This window comes from Danio rerio, chromosome 5, assembly GCF_049306965.1.
Source record: "Danio rerio strain Tuebingen ecotype United States chromosome 5, GRCz12tu, whole genome shotgun sequence".
In the NCBI taxonomy this organism is placed as follows: domain Eukaryota; kingdom Metazoa; phylum Chordata; class Actinopteri; order Cypriniformes; family Danionidae; genus Danio; species Danio rerio.
Window position 1 is genome coordinate 47,159,106 of NC_133180.1, and position 24,891 is coordinate 47,183,996.

Here is a 24,891-nt window from a genome sequence, read left to right on the forward strand (position 1 = left end):
TTATGTTTTGTTGTACAAACAGTCTCATGGGAATGGGGTACAGTACATGCACACAGACTTTTCATTTCAGTCAGCCACCCCTAGAGCTTCTGGTTAATTGTCATCCCAAACAAAATTGCAGTGTTTACGTTATCTGATTTCTTAAAAAAAAAAATAACAGCGATCTTAACTGCCTGGCTAAGACACAATATAAAGACAGTGGGTGTCAGATCAAACAAGAAGCACTGCAATAAATTAAAATGAATATTACCTCAGTATTTTCAATGGAATTTCTGCGCTAACCTGCTGCTACCTGTGGCGCCAGCGTTTAAACATTTTTATGCTTTAATAATCAAATGAATGCTTAAGTCGATTTAACTAGTTATATTTGAATTACATTACAATATCAATGCTATAAAAAGAACCGTAAAAACTTTAAAAATAGTCACATTAAGCTTTCCCCTCAAGTTCATCAATGACTGAAAAAACAGCTGTGCATATAGTCCATTTGTAACTTTTAATTTCTAAGATTCCATTCGTTCATTTTAGTATGATTTGCTCATCCCACAATTAGGGTTAGGGGAAATCAGCCGCTCTTCATTTCTTTGTACGATCTTGGTGTCAAGTAAACAGCCATTCTGTAAAAAGAATTAAAGAGGAATAGAAAAAAGAAATAGAAAAAAAAAAGTAATTATTACCATAAGTTCTAATGGTTTTGTCAGTTTTATTATGGAATAAATGATGATTGGCCATTGTTCTGTCAATTATAGTCATATTAAATGCTGGTTACCACACTTAGAGATGTTGTTCAGATCTAATTTTAGATATTTGTCAGGTTTTTTTTCTCTTAAACAAGTCCTGTGTGGGGGGACTAGTTTATTTTACATATTGTCCACAAGCTTTGTCGTGCTTTGATTACATTTTCTGGTTCCACTTTATGTAGACCCTTCTCACATTTCCGGGTTTCTCAGCGCAAGTCGTCATAGTTGGGTAAACTTAGAGCACAGATAGTGAATGTCCAACAAATATATTCATATATATATATATATATATATATATATATATATATATATATATATATATATATATAGTATTTTTTTATTTTATAAATATAATATTAAAAAAATAATTGCGTGAGACTGACGACGGCAGCCAGGGAAGAGCATACCGTCAAATTTACCCTTAGCCCCATAGATGCTGCATTACAAACACCTTGCATAAGCAGTAATTCATTTTTTGTAATTTGTTACAAAGATGATATAATACATTCATAAATGCATATAAATGTTTTAAAAAAAAATCTAAATCTTAAAAACTTTAAAGAATTTAAGACTATGATGATTGTTAAATGCATCCTAACAGTCTTGTGAAAAGGGTTCATTAAATGACTTTAACTACTGTATGTACTTACATGTAAATAAATACAGTGCATTTTTGTTTACTGTGTTCACAATGTATTACAGAACACTTCTGGTGCGCTTGAGGTGGGGTATGAGTACGGTTGGAGACAGGTTTGGTGGTATGGGTAGGTTTAAGAGTGGGTTAAGGTGTAACTGTGCGGCAACACCAAAGGCGGCAAGAGCATCAAAGTTCACTCTGGCCGCCCTGGCAACAACACTGTCTGCCTTTACTGATCCGCTGGTGACAGGGTCAAAATTCTCTACATTGATCTCAAATTTAAAGGGGCCATTGCAGCAAATCTTTTACATTCCCACATAAAAACAAGTTTTCTAGCATGAAAATGTTGTTGATCAAATTCATTTAACTATGGGAGATCAAGTTGTTGTGTGTGGTGTGGCTTTGCTTCACTTATTTATTATGGGTCAATGTCTGAAATATTCTGAAGCAGCAATACTGTTTTGTATTATCGTGATGGTTAGCATGAGATTCCCGCTTTTATAAAAAAAAAAAAAAAAAAACATTAATGCACATCAGTAACTCACCAGTAACTTTTTTTTTTAATGTATGTCCCTGTAACAAAACATTGTAAGATAATTGGAAATCCTGTGACTGCAATAATCAAACTCTTGGAAACAACTGTGGTTGGAACCAAAGTTCACAGGACTATGTTTTCTAGACTCCTCTCAAGTGGTGGACGTCTACATTTTCGACTGGTTGCCGCTGAACCCCGTCATAGCTCATTACCATAAAGTTGATTTGATTTTAACTCTCCTCCACACTCATACCAGCGAACATGCGTCGCACCATGCCACTGCTCGACAGTTATCAACAGCGGCTCCCATTGAAAATGAATAACTCCTGGCTACTTTGATACATTCGCTGCTTTTGGTGTGAACGCACAGTAAAGGATGGTCCACAGTGTAATTACAAATGTAATTATATGCAGACATTTAATCAAGCATAAGTACAATGTATTAACATGTATTAACTCAAACATTGTAACATTATTAATTACAGTGTAAGTACATATTAGTTAAAGCCACAATATAAAGTGGGATAGCTTTTCTGACTGTAAATGAAATCATTTGGCTATTATAGAGCTATAATGTGGTAAAGACACGCCATGAACAATATTAGCTGTGCATTTATCTCGAAATATCAGCACAAATTAGAATGTTCATCAGCTAATCAGAATCATCCATTCATGCAACATCCCCACAGGTTATGGAAATTATATTGGTTTAATAGAAACTATAATGGTCTTCTATTAGTTTCATGTTAAAACAAATAAATCCTAATAGATTATATTCCCAAAACAAACTATACACTATACAAAAACTGATTTTAATGGTTAATGTTATTTTTAGGGGGAATTAATAGAATCATCTGTGATGTTTTTTTTTTTTTTTTTTTCAGCAGGATATGCACAGAATCACACCACACTACAAAATACACATTACAACCTAAGAATTGACATTTTCACGATGAGTCTAATTTAGTCAATGTTAAAGTGATGATTTATTAACTCTACCACTGACTTTATTTCATTTATGAATAGAAATCATCATTATAAAAAGCCCATATAGGATGACCTTGGGAAAGAAATGATCCTTCCAGGTTCTGATGTTTTTTATGCTCTGGTCTATTACTCATAACTTTCTCATTTTTTTTGTGTGTGTTCAAAAGACTTATTTAGTTTGCACAATTTTTATGCTTTTATAGTGTCTTATGTATAGGTTATTCTTTTATTTTTGTATTTGTGACTGAAAAGAACTATATTCTTCTTAATAAAATGTACATATCAATATAATGCTTTAAAACACAATTAAAATGTTACTTAAAATTAATAGTAGTTAGTCCTGCATCCTGGGGGGTGGGGGAGGTGGGTAGGTTCATAATATTGATACCAGTTTACTGTTTATTTTTTTCTGTTTTGTTTTGTTTTCATTTGATATCTAGGTTTGTTTCACTGCTGATTAGCGTGCAGAAAAGCTTTACTTCGCTGGGATGCATTTCATGGATTTTTAATGTTACAAAAGATTTTTTATAATCTATTTCGTGCAAGAACTCTGGAGAAAAAAAAATTATGAAAAAAAAATCTGTATATTTGAGGATATTTTGAGGACCATATCAGAATATTAAAACATACTGCAGTAAACACTGCTGATTGATATCAGCTTTACAGCCTTCATGGGAATACATTATATTTTAAAATCTAAAATAATAATAATAATTGCTTAAAAAATTCTAATATGCAGCCTTGCTAAGCATAAAACACCTTTTCAAACACTTCCAATCTAAAGTCAAGTGTTACAAGTGTAGTGGTAAATACTTTCTTAAATGTTTTGTTGACCTGTACACTGTAAATGACCAGCATATCTTGATGTGTTGGTTTGTCTTCACCAATATGTCACTGACTCTCTAAGCTGTTAAATTTTATGATGCTGTTTTTGTTTTCTAATATATCCAGCAAGAACATAATAGTTACCATCTAGATAAAGGGTCAAAAACTAAATATAATTGAAAGTCGTGGGCCGAAGATAAATATACAAAACTATTTTAAATTAAAGTTTCCATTGGTAATTTCCTAATTTATGTCCTAATATTAAAAAATTTATTTAAAAAAAGACATCAATTTGAATCATATTGACTAATGCAGTATAACTTTTTAAATGATAACTTAATGCAATAAAAACATAAACAATCGCATTAATAACACAATGGAGATCAATGCTGAATACACTGGTCTAGCAGAATCTGCCCTTGCCTTGATTTGCTCACCAAAATTTCTGCATTGTCTTCTATCCCCCCGGGTGACAGGATGTACATTTTAAACTAAAGTATTAGCATTTCAATTGAAACATTTAATTAGCTTTTTTTTTGTAGCTTAACAATTAAAAAAACAAATAACAGGTTACATTAAATTTGCAACGACAATCTCTTAACCAGAGATGACCAAAGTAGGGCCTGCTGGCCCATTTTAGCTTTTGATTTGGCCCTCCATCCCATCTGAAAAGAGGGAGAAGGATGGAGAGGGTTGGGGTGAATGCCTTTAAATGAGATCATCATTTCTAATTTGTCATAAACTTTTTTGTTTGTTTTAATGCTGAACTAAAAAGAAGAAAAGAGCAAACCGAAATGTTTTAATTAAATGTTTTCAAAAATGTAAATACGGTCACTCAATGGATAGAGGACTACACAGAAGACTTCAGCGAGCAAATTTACGGTGTAACAGAGGCCAGGTAGTTAGAGCAACCGACTCCCATGCAGAAGGTCGCCAGTTCGATACCAGCTCGGAGCAGGTTGGGTGGCGTAGGACCGGCGGGGTTACAACGGCAAAATAATGTAATTCCATTTTGTCATAGATGCGATTGTTTTTGTTTTTACTGTAATAAGTTTATTATAAAATATTTAAAAAATATTCTGTATTAGTTAATATAAAGAAATGTTTTCTATTTATTTTTAAATATTATTAAATAAATTAAACATGGCTACTATAGTAACCTTCAGCGCACAACCCTCAATCAAGTTTGGCTTTTGCACTTTCATTAGAAAAAGTTTGGACACCCCTGCTCTTAACCATCTCTGTCATTCTCCCTCTCTTCTCAGATTGGATGGTAGGCCAAATCAAATGTTACCATTGGCCAACTTTGGCCCGCGGCTCCTAGTTTGGGCATCTCTGATTTAGACCAACTAGTCAGCAGGAAAATAATCTACTGTTCTAATAGCCCATCACAGTAAACCAGCATGTTTTAGAAAGCTCACAAACACATACTGTAATTGGTGAAAATGATTTTTATATCAGCATATTCAAATTCTTCACAGATAGCTGTATTTACAAGAACAATTTCAATATGACACGAAATCTTGAAGTGAGTCCTAAAATCGTAAGTTCAGTCTTTTGCGTTTAGAGATAAGCTGTACATTTGCCTAATTCTGCAGCTCAACTAAAACAAAGCCAACCTTTGGTTTGCTAAAACATTATGTTTGATATATAGTGAGATTGGTTGTCTGGTCAAATCCAGTGAATTGGAGGCTAAACACATTTAAATTTAAAGTGAATTCAAATACAATGTATGTAGGGTGTATTCACACTTACAGTTCCATTGCCTTTGGTCCAGACAAAAAAAAAAAAAAAAAAGCAAACAATTAATACATTTTGTCCTGGTAGCATTCATGCTGTCATTTTTAAGATTGAAAATAAACAGGGCAACAATACCACTATGAAAAGAAAAACAGGTATGCTTGAGAAATCTGTCCTTTTATGGTCACAATTTGTGACACCATGTACTGTATTTGGTTCATTTACATGTCTTTGGTCCATGTTGCATTAATATTTCAGTCAAACCATACTAGTTTAGTTGAAAGCGGACCAAGACCATCTTTTCAGGGATCTGTCCACTTGTTAAGTGCGTAACCGAAGGGTTCAGAAAACAACGTTAATTATGCAGTCGCACAAGAATTCATTTTAATTGGACCAACCTAGAAAAAATTAACTTTTTTTTTCTGTTGTTCAACTATAACCATGCAAATGTGGAAATTATGGTATATCCAAGATTAGAGGTTATGTTTGGGATTCTAAGGGCTTGATGGAAATCAGCCATGCTGCATAGTACAACAATGTTACATATAAAAAGACAAACATGAAAAAAAAAATTGACTGAACTCATTAATAAATGTCTATGTACCAGATAATGGACCAAGTCATTGTTTTGCAGATCACTAGGTCTTGAGACTAAACCTTCAAGTCTCGAGTCTTAACCTTCAAGTCTTGTGTTTTAACCTTAAAGTCTTGTACCTTAACCTTCAAGTCTTGAGTCTTAACTTTTAGGTCTTGAGTCTTAACCTTAAGCCTAGCTCACACTACAGGATTTACAACATTGGCAGATCGCTGTGCTGTTCACAGTATGCGACAGTATGTAAATGATCCACAAGAGGGGGGGTCACACACTACATCATCTGACAACAACTTGTTCGCCAACAGCTCAGTCAAGCTACCAAACCACAGCCAATAAAATTTTCCAAGGGAGTTGTCATCAGAAAAAGATGAACACCATTTGCTTCTTGTTTGCTGATTACATCACTGACAGTGTTTCAATCTTTCGAGGGAGCGTTTAAAAACATTGTCAGTCAGCTGATGCATCAGTCACTCTTCTGCAAGGTTCAAGTGAATAGATACAGAGTTTTTAATTTTTGTAATTTATTAACTCTTTGAAATAAAATTAACTTATCTACAACCCTGGCTTTTCCTAAATATCTGTGTACTTCTTTCTAACATTGCTATTTTTAAAAATATAAACATTAAAGAACTGAGCATTTATACCTTTAATTATCATATTGGTCAAAATGACTGCATGCATGTCTGCTACTTTTCGCAGTGACTTTAAATATGCATGCATTTTATTTTATTTTTTGCCTAGCAACTTCCTGCTAACATAAAAAATAACTTTCTAATAGCAAAAACATAAATTTACTTCAGATATATCTTTCAAAACAGCATATTCTGTGCAGTGAAATAGCTCCTGTTTGAAAGTGAAAATGAAAGCCAGGCCCAGACATATGCGTGTTCTAGTATCTTAACTACATATTTACAGACTGGATTACCAAAAAGATCATATTTTTAAGGTAACGTTGTCATAAAATATGATGACAGATATTCAAAGCTTAATTTTAATATCTCAATAAAAGTTTTGAATGTAAATATGATGTGACAATATGACGTTTTATATGAGAATGGTCAGAATGACCAGTATGGTATTCTAATAGCCTAGTAGCCTACTCTCGTGTCCGTGTTAACGCAGAGTAAAGCAAGTGCATCTATGCCCATTCTGGCCAATCAAAGACGTTTCTGTTCAGTTCCTTAGCAAACGGCCATTCAACTTATGCTGATATGCTCTCTCATTGGATGCAGCTTGTCACTACATCTGACCGCACGTGGGGTCAAGTCGGCTCTGGAATATTCAGTATGCTAGATATTGGATTTCTGTCTACGAGGTGTCAGCGACGCATCAGCAAGCCTCTTTGATGCAATGTTTAGTAGTTCACACATAAAGACTGCAGAGCACAGAGCACCCGCAGATTTTTCCCCAATAGCAGCCCGATCTGACGGCAAGCACGTTAACTTCCAAATTGGGCTCAAATCAGGTTTAAAATCCTGTGGTGTGAACTAGGCTTTAATTTTCAGGTCCCAAGTCTTAACCTCCAAGCCTTGTCTTAACCTTCAAGTCTTTTCTTAAGTTCAAGTCTTGATTCTTAACCTTTAAGTCTTAAGTCTTAACCTTCAAGTCACGAGTCTTAACCTTAAAGTCTCTAGTCTTAACCTTCAAGTCTCAAGTCTTAACATTCAAGTCTTGAGTCTTAATCTTCAAGTCTTGAGACCTAACCTTCAAGTCTCAAGTGTTAACCTTCAAGTCTCGTGTCTTAACCTTCAAGTCTCGAGTCTTAACCTTCAAGTCTCAAGTCTTAACATTCAAGTCTTGAGTCTTAATCTTCAAGTCTTGAGACCTAACCTTCAAGTCTCAAGTGTTAACCTTCAAGTCTCGTGTCTTAACCTTAAAGTCTCGTGTCTTAACCTTCAAGTCTCAAGTGTTAACCTTCAAGTCTTGTTTGTTAACCTTCAAGTCTTGAGTCTTATCCTTAAAGTCTCAAGTCTTGTCCTTCAGGTCTTGAGTCTTAACCTTCAGGTCTTGAGTTTAACCTTCAAGCCTCGTGTCTTAATCTTTAGGTCTTGAGTTATAACCTTCAAGTCTTGTCTTAAGCTTCAAGTCTCAAGTCTAAACCTTCAAATATTAAGTTTTAAACTTCAAGTCTTGAGTCTTTACCTTCAAGTCTTGAGTAAGTCAAGTCAATATTTGTGATACTCAAGCAATCCAAGTCAATTCCCTGCTTACTTCAAGCCGAGATGAAACCAAGTCATTGTTTTGCAAGTAAAAGTTAAGACTGAAATCTTTTATTTCTTGTCTCCAGTCAAGTCACGAATTGAGTCATACAAGTCCAAGTTGAGTCCCAAATACTTTACCCCACACCTTTGCTGAGTTTGTTTAAACAGAACACAGGACATTAACCATGAAATGACAAAACACATGTATGAAAAAAATGTGTAGATGTCTTCTGGATCCTTTCAAAGCTTATTTCAGTTTGGTCAGATTTGGTGTAGAAGGACGTCACTCCAATTCACAAAAGTCCACCACAGACAATATGAGTAGAAAAGCAGGTTGAATGTGTGTTTTTGCTGAACACTGTGAAATCTTGAAATTTTGCTCCTGTGCTGTCCTCTCACACACTCATTGTCATGTTAGGAGAATACTGTAAGACAGAAGATGGCATTGAATGATATCTGCAGCTGTATTTAACACAAATGATCCTTCGGAAACAGGCTTTCAGCATACATACACTTTCACTCTGAAACGGGTTGAGGAAGTTGCCGCTCATTTCTCCATCATCTCTTGGTGTGCCAGGCTGATTATTCATGCTGAGATTTCCTGGTGAGCTCTGATGAGTGAAAGAAAGGACTTTTGAGGATGCCGTCCACGAATGAATTTCAGTGAAATGTTGGTCACTGTTTAAATGTCTTTCAAAACTTTACGGAAATATCTCATACCTTTGGGAGGCTTTCAATGTCACCAGATCCTGTTGAATTGATGGAAGGAAAGGGCTTTAAAGTATTCAATGCCAAATAGCAAAAGCAAGAATGTGCAAATGGATGGAAAATACATATATGTTTGGCATTGTGCTTTATTAGTTAAATCTGTCCTACCTAATGAACCATTCATATGATGTGGTTCCATGCCTGCCATGCTCCCTATTGGACCATCAGCACCTGAACCTAATGGAAACTGAAAGGAGATTTCTTATAAAAAAGTTCTATATACAGTTAGGTCCATAAATATTGGGACATCGACACAATTACAACATTATTGGCTCTATACACCAACACAATGGATTTCAAATGAAATGATGACGTGCTTTAACTGTAGATGGTCAGCTTTAATTTGAGATATTTTGCATCCAAATCAGGTGAATGGTGTAGGAATTACAACAGTTTGCAAATATGCCTCCCACTTGTTAAGGGACCAAAACTAATGGGACAGAAGAATAATCATATATTAAAATTTCACTTTTCAATACTTGGTAGCAAATCCTTTGCAGTCAATTACAGCCTGAAGTCTGGAATGCAAAGACATCACCAGACACTGGGTTTCATCCCTGGTGGTACTCTGCCAGGCCTCTACTGCAACTGTCTTCAGTTCTTGCTTGTTCTTTTCAGATTCAGATCAGTTGATTGACTTGGCCATTGCGTAACATTCTACTTCTTTCCCTTTAAAAACTCTTTGGCTGCTTTTGCACTATGCTTTGGTTCATTGTCCATCTGCGCTGTGAAGTGCCGTCCAATGAGTTCTAAAACATGATTTGTCTGAATATGAGCAGAAAATATTGCCTGAAACACTTCAGAATTCATCCCACTGCGTTCATCAGCAATCACATCATCAATAAATACAAGAGAATCAGTTCTATTGACAGCCATACATGTCCATACCATGTCACTACCATCACCATGCTTCACTGCTTAGGATCATGAGCAGTTCCTTTCCTTCTCCATACTCTTCTCTTCCCATCACTCTGGTACAAGTTGAACTTGCTCTCATCTGTCCATAGGATGTTGTTCCAACACTGTGAAGGCTTTTTCAAAACTCTAATCTGGCCTTCCTGTTTTTGAGGCTCACCAATGGTTTACATCTTTTGGTGAACCCTGTTACTTTGCTATCTCTATGATGGGTTGGTTTTGTTTTTTCAGCCTAATGATGACTTGCTTCACTGACAGTGACACCTCTTTGGATCTCATCTTGGGAGTTGACAGGAACATATTCAAAATGCAAATAGCACACTTGAAATGAATCTTTAATGGCCTTTTATCTATTCAATGTAATTGGGATAATGAGGGAATAACACACACCTGGCCATGGAACTGCTTAGAAGCAAATTGTCCAATTACTTTTGGTCCCTTAACAAGTGTGAGGCACATATGCAAGCTGTTGTAATTCCTACAGCGTTCACCTGATTCGGATGTAAATACCCTCAAATTAAAGCGGACAGTCTGCAGTTAAAGCACATCTAGTTTGCATCATTTAAAAAAAAATCATTTAGATGGTTTTGGTGTATAAAGCCAAAAAAAAAAAGCCAAAAAAAAAATTATATATATATAAAAATTTGGGTTGATGTCCCAATATTTATGGACCCAACTGTATATAAAAAAAAATTATATTTAGGCCAAATACTGCAAGACTCACATTTGGTCTGGTCCCATTTGGTGGGACTGAGCTGATCATGTACAGGTTGTCACTCGAGTTGTTTGACTCTAAAAATAAATGCACATCACATATTATATTTTGCAATTGAAGACAAATGACTTTGTATTGGGTAAAGAAATGACTTTGTATTGGGTAAACAATGCAGTGTGATTCATGCTGTCTACATTAGTTGCTAATAACTTCTATGCTAATGCAAACTGCAAACTTTACCTCAAAAATAACTAAAAAATACACATACTGTAACACCATTGTAGCATCTTACAAGAAAGGCACAATTAATGTTCAATTTCAGAATGTTTTCACTAATGTTGGTAAGCAAATTTTAGGCTAAAATACACTAAATCTAAAATCAGTACTAAATTGATGCCAGGTGGAAACATAATGTGTTCCGACTGACCACCATTAAACAGATCACTGACATTTTTATATGTATAGTTCACCCAAAAAAGGAAAATTTATTTATCATTTAGACAAAAAAATTATGTTTTTGAAGAATGTTGATAACAGGTAGCCATTCTAGATCATGGTATGAAAAAACCCATTGAATGCAATATGCAATGACAAAGAGTGTCACCAATTTATTGAAAATACCTTATTTTGTGTTCAACATTTGAAAGATAGGTTTGGAAAAAAGTGAAGGGTGAGTTTTTTTGGGTGAACTATCTCTTTAATACCAAGTGATGTGAAAACATGGCTTGCAGTGTTGGGGGTAGAGCATTACAAGTAACCTGAGTTACGTAATAATATAACTTTTTTAGGTAATTAGTAAAGTAACTAATTACTTCATAAAATTAAGGAATAATATTTGATTTACTTTAAAAAAGATCAACTAAGTAAAAATTTTAAAATTTATATAAATAGTTTGCTGAATTTAAATGAGTGTACTCATGTTGAATCACACTCAATGAGAGAACGAGCTCCCCACGGGAACAGACAGAAAACATGATGGCAGAGCTTTAAATTTCTGTGATGGAAGTATTCTCATTATTTTGAACACATGGAAGACAATATAGTCTCAATGAACAGTGGTTTTACTGAACTAATAAGACAAAAATACAAAAGTAGCAAACACATCCCTTTCAATATTTATTAATCTGTATTTACGGCATGTAAAGCGTCAGGAAGTTCTCAGAAGGTGACTAGTTTACTAGTTTTTTTTAAAGGTAAATGAAGGTGTAGATTATACACTGTTTCAGTAAATACAGAGCTTCTCTGATTAAAAAAAAGAAAAATACCCCGCAGGTTCTGAAAAAGATCAAGTCTCAGGTAGGTATGAAAAAAGTAACTCAAAAGTGACATTAATTTCCATAAAAAAGTTAACGCAACTAGTTACTTTTCTGTGAAGTAACTAAATATTGTAGTAGATCAATTATTTCGAAAGCAACTTTCCCCAACACTGACGGCTTGTCACTATGGTGCATCTGAAGTAGTTGTCGTTTTTGCAGATAATAATTACCTGCAGGACTGGGCATGATTGGTGTGCCCGGAGGGCCGCCTCCTGCTGGGGGACCCTGCAAACACACTAATTCTGCTTATTCAAATGACCAGAGGGTCAGCCAAAGCTACCTTAAAGAAGGTACCAAAGAGACCTTAGACAGCATTTCATTACCTACCGAATAACTGCCTGGAGATGCGGATGAATAAGGGATCTGCTGGGGCAAAGAGAAAGACCGATACTTATATTGTTCAACATACAGCAGTTTTGGTCAGTTTTTACATGTCATGTAGTGAGAACTAACCGAGTTGTTATTTGGAGGATTTGGCCATGGTCTTCCTCCTGCAGGACCCCTTTACATATAGTACACAGATATATTATTTTATACAGAAGTAGCAATAGAGATTCAGACTTTCACCCAAACATGAAAATTTACTGTTAATTTATTCGTCCTCAAAACATGCAAAATGTAGACTTTTTACTTCAGCAGAACATAAAAAAAAACGTTTAAATGAATTAGGTGGTCCTTGCTCCAAATCATACATGCCAATGGCTACCAACAGCACTACCCTCCCAGGCTCAAATTAAGTTTTAGAAACAGGAAAAATCTGATTTTTGGGGAAAATTATCATATAGGGTAGTACAATAGAATCCTGACTTTTTTTTTAGAGAGACCTTCACATGCAAGGCGTTCTGGGATGTTGCAGATTTGCAACATTGGCCCAGTGTGGTAATTAGACACTTACGACTGAATATGATATGAAAAATAACTTTTTATATACAACTTTTCAAACAATGTAACAAATTGCTTTTCTGTGGCAGAACAACAACAAAAACAATATGGGATCTAAATCCAATATCTCAAATCCTCATTGGGTAGGTCATGTTTCCAAGTCACTTTGTCATGTGGTTCTCCAAGAAACAGTTTTTGTCTTTTGTGTCATCTGGGGAAACTGTTTGTTGCTAATGGACAACCAAGTCCTGCAGTGGTACTTCTAAGTAAAAACAAAACTCATAAAATATGTATCTTGCTAAACAGTTTCTCGAGAGGCTGGAGGATCATTTGCTCAAGCTGTGGGTAAAAGACAGTATTTTCGCAAATACTTTCAGATTCTTGCACAGACCAAACATTCACTCCGTAAGACTCAATGTACTGTAAGAAACTGCAGTTTATTTTGTTTAGCCAGTATTTATATGTGACTTCAGACCACATTTTATGCTAAAAATCCTGTTTAATGTTCGACTGAAGATGAAAACGAAATCGCCTGCATTTTTGGATGAACTGAGGATGAGTAAATTTCAATTTTTTGAGAAAATCTTTTTTAATAAATTCAATCTCTAGTCTAGTGAATATTAGAGTATTTACGCAATGATAATGAGTTATATGAAGACAATTACATGTTAATCCCTGGCATTCCTGGTCCCACTAGGGCATTTAAGGGAGGCCTCATTCCACCACCATAGTTCTGGAATATCAATTCAATAATTTAAGACATTACAATACACTTAATTGAATGCAGTATCACAAACTTACCTAATTACCCATTGATAACTCACCTGCGGTCCAATAGGAACCATTCCTCGAGGGGTCATCCGCTGCATGGGCCCACTCAAGCTGGGATGGCCTTACAAAAGGATAAAGGAAGCAAACAGGTTTCATATTCCACAGTGGATTATAACGTAGCTAAAGGAATCTACATAATTTAGTTACATTTTATTTTGATGTTCCCCTTTAGACATACTTATAGTTAGTTAGGGTTTGAAGAATAAGTTGATGTCATTTCAAACAGGGTTTCTGCAGGTTTCAAATTTAAGACTTGTTAAGTCCTTTTTAAGACCATGAAGAATAAAATTTTAGACTCATATAGAGCTAAACTCTTTTTAATGGTCAAGCAGAAAAAAAATTGTACTTGCCCCATCAAAACTAAAAAAAAAATTCTTATTTCTTAGCAACATATTTTAAATAATGTGTCAAAACAAGTAGACTCTAGTTCACACAACAGACTGTTATAATAGATATGTTTAGAGTTTAGCTGAACATTTTATTGAATTGTATTGTTGATGATTAGAAGTGTGTTGATCGATTGGATAGCTTTAGATAAACAAAGGAAAGAAAGGAAGGACCATAATGACCAGACATAATGTCTGTGAATTTAAGACTTTTTAATGCCTAAAGCTTTGTTTTTGAAATTTAAGACATTTTAAGATATTTAAGAATGCGGACACACTGTTCAATGTTTCTTATAGTCTGTAGAATGTCTGCTGGGAGGCCATCAAATCAAGTCTTGCATTAATCAGTTACTAATTCGTCACCTTAGAAGTAAAATGTCTATCTGACATTTTTTTCAAAATTGAGTTATTGACATATTCTTATTAAATGACAACTTATTTACATTATGGGATGTTTTTTATAAGTTGTTTACATTTTAAGACTTTTTATTTAAAAAAAACAAATGTTACACACATATTGTTTGCTATGGAATGTAAAAACTATAAAGCCCAATATCTTAAAATCAATCAAAACACAGCTAGAAGCTTCTCATTTGACGAATTAGTGACGAATTAGTCTACTTATACTCTTGAGACAGCTAGACAGATGACAAATAGCATCAAACGTTACTTACTATAAAGTGTTAAAGGCACACCAAGGTAAACTATTAATTTAAAATCTATTTTATTTTATTTTTTGTTCACACTTTTCTTTTTGCATTACCTCCTGGTAACCAGAAGGTGTCCTCAGTGTGCTATGTGCGTCAGAGCACTGAATCCTGCTAATAAAATCTATTGATTAATACATCGAATTAGCAACCACAGTCAGTGTAGTGGATTAAAAACAACACAAATGATTTTCCCCAACATTTTCAAGGCCACATAAAGACACTAAAACTAGCACTTAATATATGAGGTACTTTTATACTTCAAGTTTGCTGGCCTGGCTTGCATACTTTAACTGTTATGTTATTAAAAAATTAATTAAAATAGTTTTTCCATGGTAATGTTTTACCCAACTATTTTTAATAATGCTTTGTTGTGAAAAGTGGGTTGAAATAGTTAGTTCACCCAAAAATGTAAATTCTACAAATGAATTACTCACCCTTGTGTCATTTTAAACCTCTGAAACCTTTGTTTGTATTCAAAACACAAATTAGGATATTTTATATTAAGTCCAAGATCTCCCTCAAACTCAACAGAAAGGCTTGTCAATAGGGTTCAAACATGGTGGGACAAAATAGAGATGTTGGCATATTAGATAAATATTCAGTGGAGGAAAGAATTGTAGAGTTATTTTGGGCTACTCCAATGACTAAATAAGCAGCTTTGTTAGCCATTGTTTGCTTAAGCTCTTTCCAGAAGACAGTCGCTGATTACATCACACAATGACATCACACAATGTTAAAGATGACAAGTGTTGCCCGGTTGAACACTTGAGAAGAATTTAGCAGTCTAAATAGCAATGAGCAGTAAACTGTATACAAAAAACATTGCACTTTTACAATTTCCAGTTTTGAAAGAAAGTCTACGAATTTTGTGAAATAGATTTAAAAGGTTCAAGATAAAATAGTGGAATTATTTCATATTTGATTAGTTCAGATGGTTAAAGAAGTATATGTGTGGGCTTGATCATAAATATAATGCTATGTTTACAGTTGGGCGAGGCAGTGGCGCAGTAGGTAGTGCTGTCGCCTCACAGCAAGAAGGTCGCTGGGTTGCAGGTTCGAACCACAGCTCAGTTGGCGTTTCTGTGTGGAGTTTGCATGTTCTCCCTGCCTACGCGTGGGTTTCCTCCGGGTGCTCCGGTTTCCCCCACAGTCCAAAGACATGCGGTACAGGTGAATTGGGTAGGCTAAATTGTCCGTAGTGTATGAGTGTGTGAATGTTTCCCAGAGATGGGTTGCGGCTGGAAGGGCATCTGCTGTGTAAAAACTTGCTGGATAAGTTGGCGGTTCATTCCGCTGTGGCGACCCCGGATTAATAAAGGGACTAAGCTGACAAGAAAATGAATAAATGAATGAATGAATGTTTACAGTGCTGTTAGCATTTTTAATGTTTTAATACCTGGCTGTCTTGTAGGGTCCATCCCACTAGGTAGAAGTGGCTGGTTTCCAGGCCCCAAAGCCTGTTCAGATTTAAGCATTAGTCAATGTCAGGTACTTACAAAATAATAATTATAATAATGAATGAAATAAATAAAAAATCCCCAAAGCAGATTATATGAGAGAAAGACCTGATTGGGTATTCGGAGAGAACCTCTGGGTCCACCAGGGTATCGAGGAGACATAAACTGCTGAGAAGATACAAGGACAGAGAACAGCTGATCAGTTCAGTCTACAGTATATCATGTCAATTTTTAGGAACAGAGGACAACCTCTTCTCGATTTATACAGCAGGCAAAACAGAATTTTATACATCACACCACCAGATGGCAACACTGCAAGTCTATTTTAAATCCTATAATCAGTGTTTTTGGTCAAGTTATGGTGTGTTCATATTTATATTTTCCAGTTGGCAAGTCATATTTACACATGCAAATCACATTGAATGAACAACATAAAACAGCAATGCAACCTTTCAACGAATGGACTTTAACCCTTGTATCTTTAAAATGACAAATAAAAAAAATGTGCATCAGTGTGTGTTTTTGTTTGTGTTTATAAAGGTGCTGCTATCATATTTTACAGATGCAACAATGCTGAAGTCAAACGGTCTGAGTTAAGTTTAAGTTCATCAACAACATGGCTTCAACTCATTCCTCAAGGTAAACCAAGAAAATTTTATTTAAAGGAAATTTTTTAGATGTCAATATTAAAGTCTCGGTGAATTCAAAATAAAAGTTTTTCAGATGTTAGTATTTCAGTCTTAAGGATATCTATAAGCTAGAGTTCTCCAAAACAGTGATAAAATTCAGATTTAGAAAATAACATCCAAAGCTTGTAGTTTGTCACATCCACCAAAATGAATCAAAAAATTTTGACCACATGTCCATGAAACATTTTAATAGCAAATAAGCAGGGATTAAATATCTGTTACAATTCTTAATTTTAATTTTAATAAGTTTTAAAAGTTTAAAAGGTTTTAAAACAAAGCATGTTTGTATTAAAGACAGTAAAACCACTGTAATTTTTAACTGCTATAATCACCACAGCCACATGGTGTCAGTAAATGTACACATTCTGTGTGTGTGTGTGTGTTTGTGTGTACTCCAAACGGCATTTGTGTGAGACTCATCATTTCAGAAAGGCTTAAATAAACACCACCACAAATACATCAAATAAATTTACTTGGTATTTTTGACTAATGAGCTGTATTTCAGCTTCATCCGAGTTTGTCTGTCACTGACTGCTGTTTATCTGATGTAACGCATGACGAGAAGCAGACACGCATGTATGAACGGTGGGTGGGGAGAAGCAGCTAATTTGCATTTAAAGCCACAAGCTACAAAAACAGCTACACTGTACTCAGACACCAAAATGGGCAGATTCTGGAGGCTATAATAAATTATCAAATAGGTATTTTGAGCTGAAACTTTACAGACACATTCTGGAGACATCAAATGCTTATCTTACATCTTGTAAAAGGGATAAAATAGGTGCCCTTTAAACAAAATTTTAAAAATCACTTGATTCCTGGTAGATTTTTTTTAACAGTTTTACCCATAAACAGAACTCAAAAGATATCAGTGGCTTGCAGCGGACATGGACTTAATGCAATTACAACAGAAGTATAGTAAAGCATGCTGTATTTGTTAAGTTCAAACAACATATCTCAGCAGACCGGTTAAAGTAAATCTGGATCAAACTAAGTGCATTGGGAAGGAAAACTAGAGAAAGGATTGTTAGAGCTGACGGCTGGATTCTTCTGGAGTCTGAGCTTAAGACTATCAATGAGCGATTGTCAATAGACATCAGGCAGGCCAGCAGCTCTCAGACTTCCTGCTGACAGGAAATCAATGCATGTTCTGGTGCATTATTACTGATGTACAGCCCAGTGTTTATGCACTCCAAATCCTCCTTCAAAAAAAAAACAAAAAAAACAACAACAACAACAACAACAGACAATTAAGCGGATAATTGAAAAAAACATATCTGTTATTTCAATTTGACAAGTGAAAGTATGGAAATCCTTACATAAGCCGCTCTTATAGACTTTCATATATAGCTTTCTTGGCCTGAATAAATATTTAATTTACCATTCATTCATAATTTCTCCTGACTCAGCGCTGTCTCTGCCGGTTCAGCTGTCAATCACAGAGGAAGAAAAGGACTTTACTATTCATAAAGTATTTCAGTCAGTTATTATCTGAATACTTTCTCCAATGCCACTGTTTTGTTGGAGAAGAATATGTCTCGAAATTCCCTTATCAATAGGACAAAAATAAATTAGTTACATGTTTAAAGAGTCGCATGTAAGAAATAGTTCACTTTTTGTTTTCATCGCCAATGTGAGAACTGCTTGTAATAAAACAAGAACTCCTCTGACTTCCTAGTTTTTATGATAAAAGCCTGGAGACTAATTTTTACACAATGTACTGAAAAAAAAATGTCTTGTCTTGTAAGTCCACTCATATCTAAAGATTCTTAAATCAAGCAGAATTTTCTAGGAAAGCAAAACATATTGTATTGTTTTCAGAAATATTATGCCAAATTAAGTGATTTTTTCCTTAAAACAAGCAAAATAATCTGTCAATGGCATAAACTAAATAATCTTATGTCAAAAGGAAAAACAAGATTATTTTGCTTACCCTGTTGGCAGATTATTTTGCTTGTTTTATGGAAAAACTCACTTAATTTTGGCATATTATTTCTGAAAACAAGACAATGTGTTTTGCTTGTCAAGAAAATGCTTCTTGATATAAGAATTTTTATATATTTAGACTAGAAAAATGAAAAATCCAAGTAAGAAAATTATTATTTGCAGTGCATGGAACACATTTGTAGGAAAGCTCCAAAGGATCAGAGGTCAACACATCCGTATTACTATGATCAGATAGTTCACCCTAAAATGAAAATTAGCTAAACATTTATCCACCTTGTAGTGGTTCCAACCTTTCCAATTTTCATTTAATAATTTATTTATTTTATTTTGATCACAAAAAAGATTTTTTTTATTAATTGCTTTTCAACAAAGCTAAAGTACATAGAGCAGGTTTAACAAAAACATAAAAAACAAAACAAAGTACCAAACAAAAACACAAACTGAGATTTAATATATATGTATCGAGTTAATAAGAAGATATTTGATGCATTTTGGAAAGCAGTAGTCACTGACATCCATAATTGTATAGCAAAATAATAATAATAATACAATGGAAGTCAAAGGCTACCAATTTAACTGGTTTACTCCTAGCATGTGTGCAAAAACATTCCGGATTCATTGCTTCCTTAAAATAGTGACTTGTGAAGGTACAATAGCATTAATTATTAAGGTTCAACATAGTACCATTGATGCATGGCAATGTTTTTTCAATTATTTATTCATTTTATACTGCTTTTTGGGGGCCGGGTTGTGGGGGCAGCAGAGAGAACCCCAGATTTCCCTCACCCCAGACACTTCTTCCAGCTCCTCCAGGGGGATCCGAGGCGTTCCCAGGCCAGCCGAGAGACATAGTCCCTTAAGCGTGTCCTGGGTCTTTCCCGAGGCCCCCCCCCCTGGTGGGACATGCCTGGAACACCTCCCTAGGTAGGCGCCCAGGAGGCATCCGAAAGAGATCCCCAAGCCAGCTCAGCTGACTTCTCTCGATGTGGAGGAACAGCTGCTTCACTCTGAGCTCCTCCCGGCTGACAGAGATTGCTTGTATCGAGATCTTGTCCTTTAGGTCATGACCCAAAACTCATGACTCATAGGTAAGAGTAGGAATGACAGGTACGCCTTTCGGCTCAGCTCCTTCTTTACCACAACGGACTGGTACTGTACATTGACCACATACCTGCTGCTGCTGCACAAATCCACCTGTCAATGTCACGTTCCATCTTTCCCTCAACTGTGAACAAACTGCAAGCTTTGGATGTTTATATTAGTTTTATATTTGCTAAACATAAATTTTATCCTTAAAACTAACACAACAAAACAAAAACAAAAATCTAATTTTTAAATTTTTAACTTTACTGGACCATTAACTATTATAGTTTTGATCAACACTGTTTAACTAAGGTTAATATCACATATGGAAAAAAAAAAAAAAAAAACTATATATATATATATATATATATATATATATATATATATATATATATATATATATATATATATATATATATATATATATATATATATGTGTGTGTGTGTGTGTGTGTGTGTGTGAGTGTGTGTTTGTGTTTTATTCATGGAAAATGTGTCATTTACCTGGAAAAATCCAGGAGGTAAAGGCATACCGTCTCCAGGTGGACTCCCAATCACTGGACTTTGTGTTGCTGCTGCACTCTAAAAGACACACACACACACACACACACACACACACACACACACACACACACACACACACACACACACACACACACACACACACACACATACACACACACACACACACACACACACACACACACACACACACACACACACACACACACACACACACACACACACACACACACACACAATAATCAAAGAAAGCAGCATAAAGGACTTCAAATTACATATCACAACTCCATACTGTATATTATAAATTTTCTGAAATTAACAGACCATTTGACAGCCAGAGCAAAACAACAAGCAGCAAAAGGATATATTTAAATTCCCATCCTGTACAATAAATGTCTGATATTTTCTTATAGCCAGACAAGTTACCATACAATGAGCACACTATGACAGCATTAAAGATCACAAATTATTTCTGTATAAGACTTATATTTGTGAAGGTGACTGTACAGAGATGGAGATCATTAAACAGCCATCAGCATTTAGATTCAGCACAGGAACTTCACCCGAAAATTGCAAAATCTGTCCTCATTTAACAGTGTCATCTCAAGCCTGTTTCATTGTATAGAATTTTTTTTTACATGTTAGGCTATATCAAGCAGATTAAGTTCTCATTGACTGTAATTGTACAAGCAAAATTACAACCCAGGCTCATTCTGAAAACGTACCGCTATATACATTTATGGAGAGCGGGAAATATGTCTTGAGAGCTAGATTTTTTTCAGTTTTTGTTTTCGCGATCCCACCAGAGGTGCTGTGTACGATTTCTAAGATCTCAAATTTCTCTCACAAGTGCCATTCACACCTGCTGTTCTCACATAAATCCACCAGAGGCCGCTGTCAACTGACTGAATGACTGACCAATCTACTGACTACAATCTACACCCTCCTCCTTCGCTAAACTCAATCGAGTTCTGAAAGCAATCCAGAAAAAGAAAAGCCCTCACCTGAATTTTTTTTTACCATATTTTCAGATTTTACCACATTCATACCTTGTTATTTACCTGTTTGTTTTATTTTTTGGATTCTGTTTTTGCATTACCTGCTTTCTGAAACTGTTCTTCACCAGACTTGAACCCCATCATCGTGGTCAACTCCTCTCTGCATCTCAAGTCTGCCGACTTACATGTCAAACTACGGGACAAACTAGTAACAGTGGTAAAGCTGTTAACGATGAAATGCAGGCATACATACTTCTAGCTACATAATTCTTGAGCTCCAGAAACGTATATTAGGGCTACGTTTTCAGAATGAGCCTAGGTTGCAAAATTATGAGTAAAGGACAGAGCTTGGATTTTTGTGTGAACTTCCTCATTAAAGGCACAGTATGTCATTTTCTCCTCTAGAGGATGCATATTCACTACAAACAAAAGTGTAGTTTTGATATATCGTGACTGAGTGTGGAATCATGGGAGTTGTCATCTTCATTACATCCTACAGAAGTCCTGAAGAAATCTTGTTCATGGATGAGGTAAAGTATTCAAACTGAAAGAGAAATGAGACTGCTGAAGCAGTTGCTGATGAGAGAAGAGCGTAATGTGACACGAAAGCAGTGGATCGCTGTTTTATTTTACTAAATACCTTTTAGGGATCTGTTATGTTGTCTAATAAAATACAGAAAATTGTGTTACACAATACAGAAAATTGTGATCCTCGAGCCCAGGGCTCCCTCCCGTTCGCAGAGCGAGAGGGGAGCTGGAGCTCAGGTGGATCTCAAAAACTCCCCGGCTGCAGTAGCTAAGTGAATACTTGAGGAGGAAGGGAGCTAGACAAGTGCCTCATTCGCTAAATTTGTTATGCATTATGTATATCTTTGGATGATGGGAGACAACCAGAAAACCAGAGGGAAACCCACGTGGACACAAGGAGAATATACAAATTCCTCAACGAAACACCCACCGGCCTGGCGGTGCCCATGGCCAGCAGTGTTCTTGCTGTGGGGCAAACAGTGCTAACCACTGGGCCACTGGGCCACCCGATCTATGAAAAAGGAGGAGAATGGGGAGGAAGGGGGGGGGGGGGGGGTTCTTCCAGACAAAGATAAATGTGGACTGAAGACTGTGGTTATTCATAGTAACTTAGGAAATATATGATTAGAAGATCATGATTAGCTAATGCAAGACCGGCTGTGGAAAATCATAAGCACGTGATCCTCTCGAAATTAGTTTATAAATAAACCTCACTTAAATGAAAAATGACACATTGTGCCTTTACAATGTAGTTTTAAAACCTTTCTCTCTCACACACACACACACACACACACACACACACACACACACACACGCCTGCACGCACGCACGCACGCACGCACTCACACACGCACACACACACACACACACACACACAAACACACACCTAAAGGCTGAACAATGAGAGGAAATATGAAACAGAAGAAAGACATTGCCACTGAGAAGTTGCACCTCCTGGAAAACACATTTTGTCCACTGAATAATTACCAGCACCAGTGTTGATATACTACAGCTTCACTGCTAGTTTAGGCTTTCTGATCACAGGAAATAGAACAGAAACAGCTGCTTTCCCTTGTTTGCCCCCACAGACACTTGCCTGAAAACAACAGCCCCAGTGCATGACCTCTGGGGCCCTCCATTTTCTTTCTACCTTGCCCTCCAGAAACTAAAGTAAAAAACTTGAATGCGAGTCTGGGCCAATTTTTGCTTAAAAACGGGTGCTTGCAATGAGATGAGCTACACAGCAGACATCAACTCAACAGTCATTATATCACAAAAGAGTGAAAAACAGAGCAATGAGTGATTTTGAACAGACATTATAAAGTTTTGTAGCGATCAGTGGTAAAATCAAGAACTTAAATTTTCAATATAAACAAATGTTGTGTACTTTTGTTGATGTTGTTTTGTTTAGTAAGATAAAAGTGTCAATAAAGACAGTGAAGAACCATCTGTCCTTCATTCTTCTGAAGGACAGAGATGTTAAGAGGCCAAAACTTGCAAAACAGGTTCTTGACCTAATCAATATTTTGAGGTGGTGGACAATAGAACCACCACCTCCAGAAATCCCCAGCCTGCGTGTTTCAGAATCTCCAGTTTTCTTCTTTCCAAAGCTTAAAGTTCAAGAGACCCATGTCTGCTTGTTCCATGCATCATGATCTGCAGGAAGATCCAGTTTTCTAAACCACATCAACAACAGAAGCGTAAATATATCACTTTCCAAACCTTTAACAAAGACCTTGGCATAGTGTGTTTCAGTATAAGATATTCTAATTATGTATATATTTATAACTGATAGTCATTAATAATTAAAAACTTCCTGTTGTTTGATATTTTAGAATAAGGTTTACCTTATCACAATCTAGCCCGCTTTTAGAAAAGATAACAGAGTAATTATCACAAATCCTCAACTTAACCACCTTTATAATTCATGCCTATGCACTTAATTTGTAGTACATTTAGTGATTCTAGTTACTCTTGTTTATTCTTTTGTTAATAAATACTCATTTATAAATTTGCGTTTTCCTTGTGTTGCAGTAAAAGGCTCTACAAGTCAGACGATTTCATTATCCTTCAGATTTGACCAAATTGTAAACACCTTTACATTTGTATCATTCAATGAACAATATTTGATTAATTATTGTGACAGCAGGAGCTGTCGCTGGTGCCCCGTTTAAAATGAGTTATTTATCTGTTATTCACACATACTTTAAGAGTGATATTAATAGTAATAGCATGAGTGTGTGTGAATGTGTGTGTGGATGTTTCCCAGAGATGGGTTGCGGTTGGAAGGGCATCCGCTGCATAAAAACTTGCTAGATAAGTTGGCGGTTCATTCCGCTGTGGCGACCCCGGATTAATAAAGGCACTAAGCCGACAAGAAAATGAATGAATGAATTAATAGTAATATTAATATTAACACTAACATTGATTTTAATATTCGAGTCAAAACAAAGAAATGATAAGTGCATTATTTGGTGTCTGGCGATACGGTGGTGCATTGGGTAGCACAATCACCTCACAGCAAGAAGGTCACTGGTTCAAACCTTGACTGGGTCAGTTGGCATTTCTGTGCGGAGTTTCCTCCGGGTGCTCCGGTTTCCCTCACAAGTTCAAAAACATGCAGTATTCACATTATTCTCCGTGTATGAGTGAGCACAGCCATTTGAATCAGTTTGGTTCGAGACTTCCGGTCTCATTCACTTCCAATTATGTTAAAAACAGCTCGTTACGCTGCTTGATGTTGCAAACTGATATTTTCTCATTATATTATTCTACTTTGTCTGTATAGTCGTGAACACACTTGTTTGTATAGCGAGTAGATTGACTGTTCTCTGCCATTTATTATTCCTAGTCGTTTCTTATAGGCAACTTAAGTTCAATCACA

At 35.7% G+C, this 24,891-nt stretch overlaps 1 protein-coding gene across 20 annotated transcripts in view; it reads right to left on the reverse strand.

Moving 5' to 3' along the window:
* Positions 1-5,159: 5,159 nt before the first annotated feature.
* The window catches only part of ssbp2a (single stranded DNA binding protein 2a), a 70,769-nt gene continuing 51,037 nt past the window's right edge, over positions 5,160-24,891 (reverse strand). The window contains exons 5-19 of one of the 20 annotated variants that reach the window (XR_012405961.1): positions 20,464-20,541; positions 16,349-16,405; positions 16,180-16,240; positions 13,681-13,748; positions 13,522-13,589; positions 12,428-12,476; positions 12,302-12,337; positions 12,145-12,199; positions 10,668-10,735; positions 9,137-9,215; positions 8,981-9,009; positions 8,773-8,871; positions 7,911-8,685; positions 6,227-7,826; positions 5,160-6,040 (exon numbers count right to left, since the gene is read on the reverse strand). Coding sequence is in view for 4 of the 20 variants with exons in the window: in XM_009301738.5 (XP_009300013.1) it covers positions 8,656-8,685; positions 8,773-8,871; positions 8,981-9,009; positions 9,137-9,215; positions 10,668-10,735; positions 12,145-12,199; positions 12,302-12,340; positions 12,428-12,476; positions 13,522-13,589; positions 13,681-13,748; positions 16,180-16,240; positions 16,349-16,408; positions 20,464-20,541 (783 nt within the window). In the remaining 16 variants the exon portion in view is untranslated. Of the gene's footprint in view, positions 8,686-8,772; positions 8,872-8,980; positions 9,010-9,136; positions 9,216-10,667; positions 10,736-12,144; positions 12,211-12,301; positions 12,341-12,427; positions 12,477-13,521; positions 13,590-13,680; positions 13,749-16,179; positions 16,241-16,348; positions 16,409-20,463; positions 20,542-24,891 lie in introns of all 20 variants that reach the window. The other 19 variants (XR_012405969.1, XR_012405959.1, XR_012405957.1 and 16 more) reach the window with 19 other exon arrangements.